General features: G+C 51.4%; 4 protein-coding genes across 4 annotated transcripts; 2 read left to right on the forward strand and 2 right to left on the reverse strand.

Annotated features, from left to right (window-relative positions):
- Nucleotides 1-654: 654 nt before the first annotated feature.
- Nucleotides 655-1,473, forward strand: AYO20_07894 (hypothetical protein; the record flags this gene model as incomplete). Its single annotated transcript, XM_022646178.1, has 1 exon — nt 655-1,473. The coding sequence occupies one exon, from the start codon at nt 655-657 to the stop codon at nt 1,471-1,473; it is 819 nt and encodes a 272-aa protein (XP_022497836.1).
- Nucleotides 1,474-1,775: 302 nt separating this feature from the next.
- AYO20_07895 (hypothetical protein) lies at nt 1,776-6,655 on the reverse strand (the record flags this gene model as incomplete). The annotated part of the gene is made up of 6 exons (XM_022646179.1): nt 1,776-2,996; nt 3,125-3,472; nt 3,914-5,067; nt 5,128-6,383; nt 6,440-6,530; nt 6,589-6,655. The coding sequence occupies 6 exons, from the start codon at nt 6,653-6,655 to the stop codon at nt 1,776-1,778; spliced, it is 4,137 nt and encodes a 1,378-aa protein (XP_022497837.1).
- Nucleotides 6,656-8,574: 1,919 nt separating this feature from the next.
- On the reverse strand, nt 8,575-13,741 carry AYO20_07896 (hypothetical protein; the record flags this gene model as incomplete). The annotated part of the gene is made up of 3 exons (XM_022646180.1): nt 8,575-11,912; nt 12,553-13,435; nt 13,487-13,741. 3 exons carry the CDS (start codon nt 13,739-13,741, stop codon nt 8,575-8,577), a joined length of 4,476 nt encoding a protein of 1,491 aa, XP_022497838.1.
- Nucleotides 13,742-14,029: 288 nt separating this feature from the next.
- Nucleotides 14,030-15,910, forward strand: AYO20_07897 (V-type proton ATPase subunit F; the record flags this gene model as incomplete). The annotated part of the gene is made up of 5 exons (XM_022646181.1): nt 14,030-14,056; nt 14,108-14,142; nt 14,200-14,371; nt 14,425-14,541; nt 15,623-15,910. The coding sequence occupies 5 exons, from the start codon at nt 14,030-14,032 to the stop codon at nt 15,908-15,910; spliced, it is 639 nt and encodes a 212-aa protein (XP_022497839.1).
- Between the last annotated feature and the right edge of the window lie 725 nt (nt 15,911-16,635).

Genomic DNA, 16,635 nt, shown 5'->3' on the forward strand with positions numbered 1-16,635 from the left:
AACAAGGAACAAGGCAAGGGGCGCGCAGATCGAAAAGGCGCAGCCGAGCCGAGGAGAGACAAGGATGAAGGGGGGAGAACGAGCCACAGAAAGCCCCTTTCTTTCTTTATGACTCCTCCATGTCCCAGAGGCCCAAATTCGCGGACCAACTAGGTATGCAGGCCTGAGTCAAGGTGGTGGTCCTCCCTGATCCCACCCCAACCCTAGGTAGGCACGGTAGGTCGGTAGTACGCAAGATGGGATGAACGACAGCCTTGTTTCTCGTGACATCCCTCGTTATCAAGGGTTTGCCGCGCACGCACGCACCTCTTGGCCAAGTGAAAGAGAAAGGGGGAAAGTCCGTCCACTATTGTTTCAAAAATCTCGCTGACTTGCCAATAACCCGGCTGTTGCTGTTGTTGCTGCTGCTGATATCAATACTTGTATATCTCGTCTTCATGTCACGCTGCGCCTAATTGATAGATGCAATCAATCACCTTTTGAGCGAGGTAGCAACACCCCTCTGTCCTCACAAACTCGGTCCGTCACAAGTCAAAAACAGCAATATGCGCTAATACCAGCCGAATTGGGCAGATCAAGCCATCCTTGCTCTGTACTGCGCGATCCCCCTCCACTCATCCAAACGGACGGCAGCTTACGACGGCTCAACCGTCCATGGAAGCAAACTACGTCTATCTCGACGGCACGACCGTGACCGAAGACATCATCGGAATAGGCGGCACGGGCATCGTCGTCTCCCGCCGAGGGTACGCGTACAAGATACCTCTAATATCCAAAATCCTCAAGATCGACGGCATTCCCTTCGACTATGGAGCACTATTGCCTCGCAAGGAAGGTGACTATGACGAGCGCGCCACGGCTGTCAAGGCCTTGGAGCACGAAAAAGACATCTATAGGAGACTAGGCGACCATCCGGGGATTATCCACTGCCTCAACCTTCAATCCCCCGACCCTTCGATCCAGATGCCGTTGATGGAGGGCGACCTGCGACACTACCTGGACCAGACACCAACATGGCCTGGAAAAGCGACATTACTGTCCTGGATGACCCAGTTGGCCCACGCCATGGTCCACATCCATTCCCGCCGGGTCATCATCGCCGACTTCCGTTTAGACAACATCGTCTTTGACGAGAAGATGGATATCAAGCTCGTGGACTTTTCCGAGTCCACTCTTATGCCGCTTGACTGGGATCTAGACGGCCGTGATGCGAATGGCTTTTCGATATGGACCGACATTGGCCAGTTTGGGGCCGTCATGTTCGATATGACAACGGGGCAGCGATGTACCTTTGACATCTATCAAGATTGGAAGCAGGTCGGAGATCCGACAACCTGGCCTGGACGAGAAACTCTCCCGTCAACTCGCCGAGTATGGTTAGGTCCCATCATTGAGAAGTGCTGGAACAAGCAATTTGCGTTGGCGCGACGTCTTGCAGAAGAGCTGGAAAAGGAAATGCCTCTGCTGAAATAAATGGTAGTGGATGGATGATCAGCTAGTCTCTATTGTCCTGAGGAATGCCGAAGCATTTCATACTGTACCAAGCCGATGCGCAGCCCAGTTCTCTTTGCCGCAAAGTCGAGGATATGAATATTCTGTCCCTTCTGCATTTCAAACCGTAGAGCCATTTGTTCATCGCAGGATCATCGGTATCGAGAACCTTGAACCTATTGTAGTATAGCAGCAAGAGGCGTATTCATCATCCCTGTTCAGCCGATATCGTAGAAGCGCACATAAATTTGGCTTCCGCTGACATCGTTTTGCTCTGGTCTGAGTTAATTGCTTTTTGCGTGGAGAAGCGCAATAATTTGCCCCTGCTGTTCCAGTTGCCGTTCCATTTGCCCCATTTGCTTCTTGCTGTCTTCTCTCCGCTGTTGTAGCTGTCGCTCCATTTGCTCCATTTGCTTCTTGCTGTCTTCTCTCTGCTGTTGTAGCTGTCGCTCCATTTGCTCCATTTGCTCCTTGCTGTCTTCTCTCTGCTGTTGCAGCTGTCGCTCCATCTGACCGAGCAGTTGGTCCAACTGTTGCTTGCTCTCGTGTCTTTCCTGATCAAGCTGTTTCCGCAGACTCTCCACCTCTATCAATCGTGACGCGCTTGAAGGTGGACCCGGTCTTTTGAAAACGTCGTCGCCCTGCGAAGACTCAGCTTGCGAATCCGGCTGTGCGTCTAAAGGATTGACGCTGACGTCTGATGCTCTGAAAGAGGGGCCTGTCCAATCTGCAGGTAGAGGTAAATGAGCCACGGCATCCTTGATTCGTTGTCGATGATCGGGTGCAAATTTCTCGTAGGCAGTACAAACAAAATTGTAGGCCTTCAAACGATCCGCGCCATTGTTAGTGGACAAACTGTACAAAGCGATGGGGTAGCGGTAGTATCTGAGTCCGCCAGAGAAGTTGCGATCAGGCACAGCATAATGTCCATACAAAAAGACTCGGTCATTGTCGTGTGAGACTGTGAATACCAGGACTTGACCATGTAACTCTGCAATGCGGCAAGACTGTTCGCCAGCAAAGGCTTCCTGATAGAGTGACATTATGGCTCTTACTGCGATACTTCCACTGTGAATATTCTGACAGTCTGCTTCATTCAAACCTCTCTCCCCTGTCTTGGCTTCACAAATGAGGAAAGGGAAACATAAGTCGGGAGTGAAGTAGAATGGCCTCTCGGGAGTAGCGTAATTTTCTAACTTTCTGATCTCTTCTTCCGAGAAGCTGGTACGTTGAAGACCAGCTGTATAGTCAGGCTTCGGCGTGGTGCTTCCCAACGTAGCGCACCTGATCCATTCTGCGTTGAGCTCCTCGCCGATCCAGCCGTGGAGGTGCTCACCTCGGATAAAGAGTGTTTCTGCAGAGGGTACAACCCAAGGTGTGATGTCGCGTTGAATGCGCGTCTCGTTCAGATGGCGGACACGATCAAGGACGTTTGCGAATTGCTCCTGGCTGAAAACGGACGACTTCACGACTCCACGACTTCCGTTCAGATATGAGCCACAAAGCTGTTGACTCGTGTCTTGTATATGGTTTGAGCTCTCCATGAATACTCCATGGATGGCCAAACGTGCAAGTACTTGAGACCGATGGCTCGAACTGCTCCGCCTTTTGTCTGAAGGTGTGTCCGACATACCGAAGCCTCGTCGCCAAAAGTCTTTGGGCCAGGATAAGGTGGTGACCCAGTGAGCGATCGGATCGTCAGGCCCAGGATCGATAGAAGGGCCAGCAGGGTTCGAAGGGCTGCAGTCTCTCGAATGTCGTCGGGGTTTCTCTGCTTCCAAACAAGACCCCTCCAGCACACGTTGTCTATTTTGTGAAGGCTCAGGCTCAGGCTCAGGCTCAGAATGTGTTGACGGCGAAGGGAGCGTTTGGAGTTGGGTGTTCGTTCGCAGGCTCGTAACTCTATCGAAGTGTTGCAAGCCAGCGCTTCGGCGGGAAGAGGTAAACTGCGCGCACTCCGGAGCGCAGCGGGCGCGTATGGCTACAAACAGTCAGTGAGCTCATAATCTTTCTGAAGCAGAATACGTACCGCCGTCGGGAGCAGCGTTACTCTCGTCGTATCTCTTCCTCTTAGGCATTGCCTTGCAATTCAAGCAGGAATAGAGCCGCCAGATTTGGGTGGGGCAAGAACGACAGGACAATGAAAGCGTTGGAGGAGAGTAAGAGGAGGATGTGTTTGCCGCGCGGAGACACGTTAGTGCTTCCGATCTTTCTAAACCCGGGGTAGCCTGCGTTAACTTCTTCTGGTATGCGTGCTTTAGTCATTCTATTAATTAGGAATCAACCCGCCGATTCCGAGCGGCTCTTCACGTCTGTATATTGTACATAGAGTATATAAGTATATACACTATTGGTCATTACCCATTAGACTCCCACGCTCCCCAGGTGTTACTGCGCCGCTCTTGTCAGGAAAGCGAGTTACCTGCTCCACCACGGGCAGCGGTGCACGCTCCGCCTGCGGATCCTCTACGATGATGGAGCCATCCGCGGCCTGGGACAGCGTGATCTCTCTCCGACCCTGAGTGGTGATCCAATCCTTAGTGGACCGCACACTTCCTCCTGTGTCGCTGCGATATTTCTCCGACTCCGACTCGAACGGGTGAATATGAGTGTGACTGTCGAGGGTGGCGTGTGAGGTCATGAGGCGCCCCGGCGACGTCCGGTCCAGGTATCTGCGCATCTTGGCGGTGCCGGCTCGGCCCAGACACAAGACGACCAGGACGGCGACGAGGACGCACAGTGTGCCGAGGAGGGTCATGAAGGCCGGAATGCCGTATACCATGTGGTACCTGACGCGTCGCTCGAACACGGTTACGGGCATCAGGAGGGTCGGATCCTCGTCACCACCTTGCGACGAGGAGCTGTCGTCGCGTTTCTGCAGGGATCTCTGCAGTGGCTGTTGCAGGCTTCTCGTGCCGACGACCGAGTTCGCCGCCACGTCCGTCCAAATGAGATTCAGCATCCGGGCGGCGGTCGCTGGAGTGCGCGAGAGATCTTGCCAGAGCCGATACATGGCCAGATTCGATCTGCCGGAATAGTCTGTAGTGCCCGTGCTTCCGTAGGAGGAGATGTCGTAGATTGCTCCAAGGGCATCGGCGTGAAAATCGAGACCCGGCAGGTTCTGATAGCCAACAGACAGTGGGCCTCCACCTCCTCCGCCAACATAGCCAGGGAGGTAGAGGGATTCCTTTCGCAACGTTGTAACACTCACGTTGCCTTGGTCCGGTCCTGACAGGAGACCCCACAAAACGCGGACATCGGCAAGGACCTTGTTAGTCTTCTCAACGCCCCAGAGAGGCTTGGAAGTCTCGTTGGGGTAGACCTTGTTGGATATATTGGTGATGGTTAGCCCGGAGAGATCGTCACTTCCGTTGAAGCGGAAGGAAACAGTCTTGATCACGGCTTTCGAGGTCGAAATGCACGAGTACAACGGGATAGTCCACTTGGAGCCGGGCTCGAAGACGACTGACTCGCTCCCGCCTCTCCGCCGAGGTGCTCCATAGAGCAGCCCACATGCAGCGGCAAAATTAGTGATGTTCGCAATATCCTGGCCACCAGCGCCTTGACAAAGAAGTTCTGGCAGAGTGTAAGTCGACAAAGGAACAAACGAAAAACATCAAGGCATTTTTGACTTACCGGCACTGGAAAAGTTTGACTGAGTGATCTTGAAAGGATTTGAATATAGCGGCGGAACTGATGGAGTGCTGGAGGTGCTTAGATTGAGCGAAGAGCTATAATTGTCGTATATTCCCGTCCCCTGATCCAAACCGGATAAGTAGTACCCGAAAAGGGTCGACGTCGTGAGAAGATCAGGACCCAGAGAACTGGACATGCCGCTGAGTCCCGATGTGTTGGAGCTCATGAGTGGAAAGGTCTTTCCCACGTGAGAATTGAGGTATTCAAAGGCATGAGAGTCTGGGTCGCTCTGATTGGCGAAATTGGTCACGTTCATAAACGCCATGGACCACGCATTGTTGATCCAAGCGGCCTTGTATGCGCGCAAATAGAGGTCTGGGTTTTTCTGCGTGTCCTCACGGTCCCAAAGTGGATACTTTTGAATGAGGTTCGCAAAGCCCCCTCGGTCTGTCAGCACCAGATCCGAGACTTGTCTCCCAAAGCTAGTGTATACAGGGATGGTGAAGTCCAAAGTGAGGTTCGTATCGACACAGACCGATTCGGGCTCCACGAAGAGCAGGTCTTCAGACCATGCGCTGCCGAACGGCGACACGGGTGGTGCGCTGTGATTCCTGAAACCGATTCCGCCGTTCTTCATGTCCACCACCAGGCCTTCAATGGCAAGATAGTCATCTTCCAAGACCATGGTAGAAATCTGTCGGTATGCAGTGACAGGGTAGGCCGATCCATTGTCTGCTACTAGTGCGCTAGGATTGTCGTTGATTTGCGACCAAGTGTACGATCGTGACTGGATGTCCCAAATGCTCGAGACGGATTTGGGTTGGGTTGCGAGGCCGCTTCCGAACACATCAATGACATATTGAGGTACATGGGAGTCGTAGTAATCTGCTGAAAAGTATTCTCCCGTGGCATTGGTGAAATAGGTTATGGTCTCAGGCGAGTTCGGACAATTGGCTGGGGTCCATCCCCCACAGATACGGCTCCAAGGGAGGTAGGTCCTTGGAGGAGTTCCAAGACCAAATTCTGACTTGTCTGCAATATAATGAAAAGCGGATGTGGTTTCTGTGTTGCTCGAGATGATGTCTTGGTAGAGACCAAGAGGAGTAACAATGGCCGCCACGCCGATCAAGATTGTGAAGAACGACTTCAGGGCGGAAATGGTCACCACGCGCGCAGGGACTTGTGAGGTCGCCGCAGTGTCTCCAGAGAGAATGGTGGGCCAGTAGGAGGAATGCAGGAATCGACCGACGACAGACCTAAGAGGGAGATGAATCAAGACTCGTCGCGCAGGTTAGGCGGTGCTTTCACGTACCATCCAACCGCCGTTGCAGTTGCAGCCGAATGGTTTTCATTGAGCAGCCCAAGAAGAATGACTGGTAAGGCTGTCGGAACGAATATCTGGACTAAATGATGATATTAGCCATGTAAGGGTCCCAATCAAGGCTCTATAGTGCTACCTACCAACGAAAATGGCAGCGGCGATGATACCGGACACGTAGCCGACGGTTAGGTTGTTCAAGTCAACCATCTTAACGAGATGTAAATCAACATTCCTACACGGTTTTCGTGAGGCGACACGCTTTGCAAGAGCCGCACGAGGACCGTGGCCAAAAGAATGACAACCAAAGGTCCAAAAGACACCCAAACGAAAGAAGTGTAGGGGAAGTATTCTTCAGCGAACGTATATCTCTTCAGAGACTCGCGACGCCACATTGTGACCATCCTACCTCGTACGCGGTACATATACTGCAACGCTTGGATTGCGATCAGTCGGCAGCCAATGACAAACCACGTCCATTCGAGAACCCGAATACGAAGGCTAGGTGACTTGGTGACGAGCTACACCCGCTGGCTTGAGCCGCCGTTTTAGAAATGCAATCTAGACAAGCAGCGAACACTGGGGCCAAAACCTTGTTGTACCCCTCGAGGGTGGCAGGTTAACGATCAACTTTCGTCTCCCGGATGAGGTACCCGTCCCCGTGTGCTTGGTTTTGTCACAAGCCATTATTCAATGGTTTTTCGTCACCGCCTTGTGTACTCGGTAATCGTATTCGAGACTTCTTGAGAAGACAGCATACCCTGAAAGATCGGGTCGTGGATATCCCACCCCTTTTGCGAATTGATGCCCTGTCGATCAAAAGTGCCGTGGCAGCCCAAGAAAAACAGTGGCTTGTCCAAGACTGAGTGAAACATACCTAATCGACTCTTTGACCGGGGTGTCCCATGAGGAATCGATTTTTTTCCGCGGAGGGTGATGATTATTGGGTGAACTCACCTGCTTTACCGGGTTCACTTGAAATGGTGCTTTACTCCGCACATGCACCGAGTAGGGATCTACTGGCAAAAGTGGCTAAGACAAGACGCCCTTCGAGGACTTTAGTGGTGATTCGTTGGCTGTGGTTGGTGTTGGTAAAGACTCGGACTAAATGTTTTGCCGCCCCCGACTTTGAGGAGAAGCAACGTGGCGGGCTGGGCAAAACTTCCATCCCCACAGCGGGCATGAGGCTCATTAATCAATTAACTGACCCGAAGACCTAGTACCTATGAGTACAGAGTACTCGGTACGAATACTCCATGGCTCACTAGCCTAATTCGAGGCTTCTCCCCCCTCAGGTTAGTTGCACGGGCCCCAAATGAATGGACTAGGAAAAGAGTTTCCGCCCTACACCCAATAGAATAGGCTTTTCGATCGACAGTCTACTCATACTACTGCACTACAGACTACTATAGGTTTTGTTCCCGCGAATACGAGCACATCGAGACAAACAAATCGCACGACATGTACGGTCAGTGACTCCCTGTCCCTCCCTCCAACACGGAGCAGCCTGAAACCAAAACCGATCAGTCCTGAAATGGCGTACCGAAATTTCCACTGCCCAGAGGCACGAATGGAGGCGACAGATCGAACAGGACATGACACTTCTGCATCGTCATGGATTCATCTGAGGGGCTCGTCAAGGCAGAAAATGTTCTGATCGACAAGACGAGCGACCGTGGTTGATCGACTTTGGATGGAGCAGCACGGAAGGCTGGGTTGAAGAGCATAAGAGCATCTGGCAGAGACGATTCAAGGAGGTTTGCAGGGTCTGCGCCGTTTAGTCGAGTTATTGGGACTCCAACAATAGATGCATTTCTCAAAGGCACGAACACTTTCTGGGATCCTGCATGTCATTGTCAGAGACAGGATGAGACTTGACAGCCGACCCAGCCACCAGCCATGTCGAAGTACACGGGGGCTCAACATCCTCCACCAAGCAGAAGAGTAAAGGCTTATCCCTGAAAGGGAGAATCGAGTACATGCCGCCCTTCCTGCGGATACCAGCTCGCTCTGTCGAAACAACTATCTACCTTTCATTGTACGCTATGGATAATGATGTTTTCCCTCGCCAGCAGCTTCTCATCAGTCTTCCCCAGTCTGTTCGACCGCCTCTGGGTTCTCACACCATCCTATTTCACCTTTGCAACCCCCAAGATACCCTTCAACACCCAGAATACGGTCCGGACAATCCACGCGATGATTCCCAGCAATCCTGCCACCATTCCCAATACACGCATAGCTAGCGTGCTCAATGCAGCAAAGATGATCAAGTAAAGCAGGCTCCTGCCCATGTCCAGTACAAATCCACCGGCCGTCTCCCCTTTGCTGACATGGAATTTGATCTTCCCAGTCTTGGAGTATACAAACATCATCGCCCATAGACGCCACCCCGTCTTTGTCATGAGTTGCGCCATTGCCCAGCATCTCTGACCCATTTCCTTCCCAACGGTAACGATCTGAGGGTGATTGCGAATCCACATCTGGCCAGCTTGAAGTGGTATGAGGACACAACTGCCATAGGATCCCAGCGATAAAAGATTCGGGACCTGCAGCTCGATCGTAGTGGAGCTCGCACCACTGACATTGCGGCTTTTCGAATGGCCATCCTTACTTGACTTGGAGCAGGCCATTGCGAAGGCGAGAGGTGTGGTAACGCGGAGCCGAGAGCCACCGCTTGCGGCGCGGAGATATTGAGTGTCCCTATTACTGGGGCGTGAAGTGACGCCGGTCCCAATAATGGGTAAGCTTGAACTTCTTTTCCTTCTATGGACAGCTGGGCGTGGCGCAGAAACTCTGTGTTGTGATACCTCGATGGCACCGAATGCCGCCGCCAACGGCTGTTTCATTCTTTTCTGCCATGGTGGCTCCATGGCGCTCACGGCTGCTGCCACTGCACCAGGTAGCCAGTTGACCGAGTCATGAACAGATTTCATCGAAGGTGTTGGTGGGTGCATAGTCAACTCACTAGCGCCAGCTTTAGACAAGGCTGCCTGAATATAGTTACCAGACTTGGTTACCTCTTCCTCTTTATGCGACCTCTTCAGTACAGGTTTGAGGTCAGCAAGCCGAGTGAACCTGCCTCTCTCTTGAGGCTTCTCCATCTCCAAATGGTCTTGCGTTTCCAAATCACTAGAACTGATTGGACCCTGAGCGTCCAAATAGAGGTTGCTCATACCACTAGATGGCCATGTCGGGCTCGGGTGTCCGAGACAACCTTCATGACAATCTTGTTTGCAGCACTCGGGGCAGCAGATAGTATGATCACGTTCATCGACGACATTGACGTTGTCGTGCAAGTGACTCATGATATCTTTTTGGGCTTCTGCGTTTTGTTGTGGAGCTACATCCTGGCGCAATTCTGGCAGTGGGCTTCTGTTTGGATGCAAACGTTTAGTACCCACGCTTGCTTTGGCGACGTCCTTCTGGAGGGCGGACATAGGGGTGACACTATCCGAATTGAGAAGCTTGACGTCCTGGTTGCAATGGCTGCATTTCCTCTTCAGGCCGGCGCTGCTCGCGCTCACTGCTGCGTGCTGGGGTTTTGTATCCTTCGACGCGACGGGCCCTTGGAAGGGTTGTAATCGTAGTTTCAGTGGTTTTGGCATCAGGCTCGTTTCTGTCACGAATCCGTGTTCTCCTGCTCCAGGCTCCACACTCTGTGACATCAACATCTGGCGGGTTTTTACGTCTCTTGATTCTGGCTGATTGCTTATCGGCACGATTCTGGGTACCCAGTACATCTCCTCCCTTGTGAGCAATGGGGGCCGTGCTGCTTCCCTGGGCCTGATCCTTGGCATTGGGACTGGCATGAAGGCATCGGCATTCGGGTTCATGTTGTTGTTCATGATGGTGTCTGTGCCAGTTAACGGAAGTGGTTTCGGGTGGAAAGCCTGCTGGCCATGGCTCGCTATCCAATAGTCGGGCGGCTGCGGCTGTCGAAGTGGCCGGCTGGGCCTTTGAAGACGGCGCGCATCCATAGATATGTCTGTGGACATGGTAGTGATATTCGACAGTGGATTGAGGTTCTGTCTCGTTCCATTTAGAGGTTTTACTCCCCGTAGGGGCGGAGCCCTTGGTCCTTCGACTTTGAGACCACAGGTCTGCGTCGACGGCAATAGGAGCTTCGGGGGGTTGTCGTACTCTGGGATTGGCATCACTCTCTCCCCCATAGGTTTGAGGCGCGTCGCCTCCGGGGCTATTGGGTACATTGGCTTCCTCCTGCGACCGTGTGGATGCACGAAGTCGCTTGCCCTCGGCCCCTTCGGAGGCGCGCTGTGCAAGGACTGAAATGCCGTCATGCTCGTTTCTTTCACTCCCTCTGGAGTAATCGGGTACGGTGTCTGCTCCGGGATCGACCAGGATTGGCCATTGTTCGTCGGCAGACATGGTAGTTCTTTTTCGACTGTATGATGGCCAGAGATGTTTGAGATTTTTGAATTTTGGCAGTCTACTTGCTGGTCTGCTTGTGGAACTCCTAAAAAAGGAGACTCCCCAGTTTGACTTGCAGTATCTGAGCTAGAGGTCGGAATCTTTGGTAGAGTCTTCTCCATTGTGTAAGGTCGGAACAAGCGTCCCTTCACAATATCAGGCGCAGAGGAGAACCGTACTTCGCTGCTGAATATGGGGTTCCTTCGGACGGTGTCTGTGCTTCCGCTTGTCCCTCGCTGAGGATGCGCTCCTGGATTAATTGCGTTTCCAGCTGGAGGACTCCCAACAGGCTTCCGCTTAATGGGTCTGTTGATGGTTATACCGTCCTGTATATTGGCTTGTTGAACACCAACATCCTCTTTCACATCAACTCCCAGCGACTTCTGATGAAGATAAGGGTTTTCTCCAGGAACGTAGGCTAGATTGATCGCAGACACATCTTCACCTCTCCCATGATCAAGCAATGAATCCCGGTTTTCCTGGGTTGCGAGCTTCTGTGGTACCCTCAGAGGTTGATATTGATGCTCCAAAGGCTCATCTATCAACGACGTTGGCTGGGGCGTTGGCTCATCTAGACCCAAGCTGACCCATTGGTCACCTCTTTGCCGCCATCGACTCGAGGGTACTTGGCTCCCAATCCTAGACAAGTCATTTTGGTTCCGGTCAACGGAGCCACTAGCGCTGTGGGATCCTGGCGTAACAACTCCGGTTCGGGGGTTCGCACCACGGGCGAGAAGGTAGTCATCGCTGTTGACAAAGCGGTGCATCTCCGAACCGGTGGTTGCGGTGGCTGCGGTGCCTTTTTTGACCTTTTGAACCGAGTAATCGTCCAAAAAGCCACGATTTCGGCGATCCAAGCGGCTTGAGACGTCGTGCACAGCATCAAGCTCCGGCACAGTCTTCACCTTGTAGGAGTGAAACCCTCTCTGAGAGCGATGGTCTTCATCGAAGATCGATATGCCCTCGGCACTCCGCTCTGCAACGTGCTGCGGTTGCCGGTCGTCGATACCGTCGGCGTAGAAAATGGCACTTCGTTTCACTGGTTCTTGGTCGCAGGTACTTTGACTGTTGCAAAATTTGGAAGTGTGTCGTAACGAACGCTGATGTATGAAGCCGACACCTTCTTTCTCAGATAAGGTCTCCTTTTTGACGTTAAGTGAGCCTAGTGAGGATGAGAATTTATTGAAAAGACGAGAGGTAAAAGAAGGTGAACCGTTAGGGGAAGAATGTGGATGTTTCACAGGCATTGTAGAAGACCTTGGTGGTTGCTATGACATGTACTGTACTTCATACCATATGCTGGTCTGTGCACCAAGCATGGTGGTGAGAACGTCACACCATAGTGCCGTTGGTATTTTGAGAGACGGTTACCATGACGGTCGAAGATCTGTGGGCAGAGTCATGCTGCTGTTGCGGAAGGAACAACTCGAATTGAATTCGCCAAAGGAGCAGGAACGGGGCCCTCCCCTGCATGACATTTACGGAAGGGTATCATGCTTTTTGTTTGGATGAATCGTACATCTATCAGAAGCGACCGCTCTCTCTGCGATGGCTATCAGGTTGAAGTTGAGGCCATCTTTGAGTAGCCGTAGCAGCAGGGACACTCATTCTCTTGTCCGGTGACCCCCGTTTTTCTGGACTCGCCATCCTATTCTCACGAGAAAAATGGGCTGACGCACTTTTCCGAAGAGGAGATGCAGCATGAGAATATACACCAAGACTTCCACCCTCGCCCCCAGTTGCAGTTGGTCGAAAATTTGGTTGGCGCATTCCTCCCAGAGGCCTCACGGCCGTGCCGGGGTTGGTATTGTGGATCGGTGAACGGAGATCCGGGGTAGTTAGGCGTTGTCGAACATTGGTACTGGCTATTGCTGTGTCGGGATCTGTATACTGCGCGTAGTTGGGATTTGGATTGGGTCTGAAACCACGATTGATCACCACCATAGGTGTATAGACGTCGACCTTATTGTACTTTTCGTCGCGACTCGCGCTGTATGAAGCTTGTTCACTGAACTGAGTCCCCACATCTCGATACAGTGGCTGAGTTCGTGGTCTCACATATTTTGTGTCGTACTCATGCAATACTTCTTTAGAGATCAAGGCCGAGTCTTTGACCTGAGCGGAATAGCTTAACTGAAGCAAGGAAAGCTGTGCGGAGAGGAGCATTGCGACAAACATGGCCGTTGCAATTGTGACGCTAGGTCTAGGGTCGGAAGGGAGAGTAGGTAGGAACAGCCAGTACACGAGGATGTGGCCAGGACTGAAATAGCAGAACAAGCGTAGGGATATAGGTAAAGGGTCCCAGACTGCGACTTCCCAGACGTCTCTTGTTGGATCAGGATGTGCCCTTGACCGAGCTGACTCTGTTCCTATGATGCGCGACAGGTATTGCAGTGGAGAGGAGGAGACCGGTGATGAATCGACTCGCACTCGTTTGGCGGAAGGGGTGCTCGGCACGTCGTCGACGGATGTTTCGAACAGACGATAATGTCTTTTCCGCCAAAAGGTGTAGGTAGCATTGACAGTACAGAACAATGTCAAGAAGTGAACAATGAAGGTAGCCTATGAGATATTAGATTCTAGGTGGTCTTTCATTTCGGTGACAGCACCTACCAGCCAGGTTGTCCACGCCACCCCTGGAATATCGCCAAACACATCATCATAACTGGTCGATTTGGATTTGGAATTGGCCCTCGCAATGACAAAAATGACATTCAAGGCAATACCAATGGGTGCAGCCCATTCTTTTTCCAGTTGATCCCAGCCATTGGACTCAAGTTCTTCTGACAGCCACAGGAGGAAGTCGTAGGGGTTCAGGTAGCCCTTGATACGTTCCGCGAGAGGCTGCCGCCTCACGAACTTGGGCATTCTTTCGATGAAAGGGGATGCGAAAAAGGCCCAGAAGACATTCTCCTGTAGGTGACCAGAGGTAGAACGATGCGATTGCGAAGTGTCGCTTTGAATGCCAGTGAAGTAAGGGTGAAATTTGGGGTGCAGTGGTGTCCCCAGGAGTAGGCAGTAAACAATGACGAAATGCAGCCAATCGGAGATGTCATTTGCCCGCCGACGCAACTGCGCTCAGCTGCAAGGTACATTCACTTCTGCAGAAACAGCTTCAATCTATTTCCAAAGCTCAGGCTCCAACGGTTGGCAACTATGGCAGCGCCAGTGTCGGCATACAAGGTAAATTGTATTGTCTCTGTGTGGAGGTCTTTGCTTACCACCGCTGTCTAGGATCGGCAATTCGTTGCTGTCATTGGGGACGAAGAGTAAGTCCCGCATCTACTGCTAAACAGCTGACCTCTCGACTCACTTTGGTGTTCCAGCTCAGTCACTGGCTTGTTGCTCGCTGGCATCGGACATATTACCGACCCTCCTGACTCACAGAAGAACTTTCTTGTGTGCGATTCAAAGACAGAGAAGCCTCAAATCGAGCAAGCTTTCAACAGATTTACCAAAGAGCGGAAAGATATTGGAATCGTCCTGATAAACCAACACGTATGATAAGGCGGGAGTTTTGAGGTAGAATTGCAACGCTGATCTTGCTATAGATTGCGGAGCAAATCCGAGACACTGTCGACAGATTCCAGGACCCGTTCCCTGCGGTCCTCGAAATCCCGAGCAAAGATCATCCTTATGACCCCGAGAAAGACAGCGTCCTACGCCGTGTGAGAAGACTGTTCGGTGAATGAATCAAGCAAGCATATGCCCACACACAGAGCGCTGCAATTCATGATCTATTGCCGCGACCATATGCCACAGGTTTTGGCTCAAACCGCCCAAGTGGGCAAGCCAGTGGACGGAACCAAACCCAAGATTTATTTTTTATGAGGGCAACTCCAATAGATCTACAGCCATGATTGTTCGATGAAAACTGTGGTGGCCAGCGACTGATCGGAACTTCAAGATAACATTCATCAAGTCGACAGAGAAGTATCGATTAGGTTGTTGAGCCCTCTAACAATATGATGACCTCTTTTACAAGCCTGGAATCATTCTTGCCTCGCCACTCTGCTTCATGAATGCGAGTTCTGATATCTTTTGCTCACATAGCCATAGTATTCTCACATACCTTCTGCAAAGTATCTCTGACCGGCGGTCCCAGCAGCGACAACTCACAAGGCCTTCCTTTCCGGGCAAACATTGAACCGGTGTATTCGAGCACTAGGCGTACGCCGACAGCACACGTTCATTCGTTCCTCCTTCTCTGCTAGATCTTGAAAGGAGTGCGCGGACAACCTTCCTCAATCCACGCACGGTATCTTATTTATGAATGATGGGCCACGAAAACCACCAAAAAAACTCACGTGGTGAGAAAAACCCAGAGTCGCGTTTTTTTTTTGTTTCGCATTCGATTAGCTGAGTGATGATGATTTATTTGCTCCCACCGATCGCTTTTCCTAGACCAGAGCTCCTACGCATTTCCCTGTAACCACTATGATCATATCCAAAGTCAACATATCACCCGAGTTAGGGAGTTACAAAGTAGAGCTCCTACGTTTCAATGATGCTTGGCTATTCACTTCTGGCTGCGAATTAGGGAGATGAGGATGAGGCTGTAGACAGGACTTTGTTTCAACATCACTTCGCAAGTCGAATGTGGACAGAATTTGGCGAGAGATATATTTATCTCGAGTTATTGCCGGTGAATGATTATGGAGTGGGTCCTACTTCTTGCTTGAAGCCAGGGAGTCCGCCAGCGATTGAATCCAAATGGACGCCGGCTGGGTTTGAGTGACAATGAATCAGGCGGCCGCTGGTTATCAAACATCCACTCCCAGCGTCTATCTCTACACCGACCCCAAGTTCGGATTCTTGAGCGATATCGGGCATCACCACCACTATCACCTGGCCCTCGATGCCATGAAGAATTCCGCTCTTGCCATACTCGATGAGAAACGAAGCCGACGAATGCACCATGTGGGAAGATATAGCAGACGACTGTTGGCAAATCTGCCAGACCAACTTTCTCTAAGTATGAAACCCTTGGTCAAAGGCAAGGGCACAAAGTCGCGGAATCAAGGTCCCAGTCCATAAGGGACACAGACCTCGATTCGGAGCAGCACATTCACACTATCATCTGATACCAACGTTCCTCTTCATGTATGGCGAGTAGACCATCACTGAATGCCTTTTGGGTGGGGTTGATGGGTGTTTGTGCTCTCCCGAACAAGCCACACTCAACTCACTCTACGTCACCAACTTCTCAGCTCACTTTTTCTTGTAGATATATGACTTTCCTCGACTGGACTATGACTATGATGACTACATAAGGCGAGCGGCTTTAGTGCTGTTGACGAATCCAGACGACCAATACAAGTCCACCGTTCACCAAAAATGATATGTTTGAGATAGAGACAGGAGATTATAAAGTTTGTTAGGGAGAATGGATCCTCGAGCAGAACGAGAATGTAGGAAGCATGGCATTGAAACAGCTGCAGAAGGGAGTTAGTTATTTCTTGTATTTGTATGGCCTTGCGGGTTGAGTCAAAACCAGACGAGGCTGTGACTCCTTTGTCCTCCGAAAAAGGCTTGTGCCTTCCAACTTCGGTATAAACCGCATAGTGGGGGAGAGGTTGATGTTGCACCACTAAATAGAGGATTGAGTCTTTGCCACACAAAACAGTATGACTCTTCCCACCTTGACAAGATCAGTCTCATTTGGGACCTGCTAGGATTATATTCTCTTCTACTGTAAATAGACAGTATGTGTGAAATTGGTGCTTCTCTTTCACTCCAAAGTTCAACATCTTGACCCGAAC

Source organism: Fonsecaea nubica (genome assembly GCF_001646965.1).
Source record: "Fonsecaea nubica strain CBS 269.64 chromosome Unknown Scaff58, whole genome shotgun sequence".
Classification (NCBI taxonomy): Eukaryota; Fungi; Ascomycota; class Eurotiomycetes; order Chaetothyriales; family Herpotrichiellaceae; genus Fonsecaea; species Fonsecaea nubica.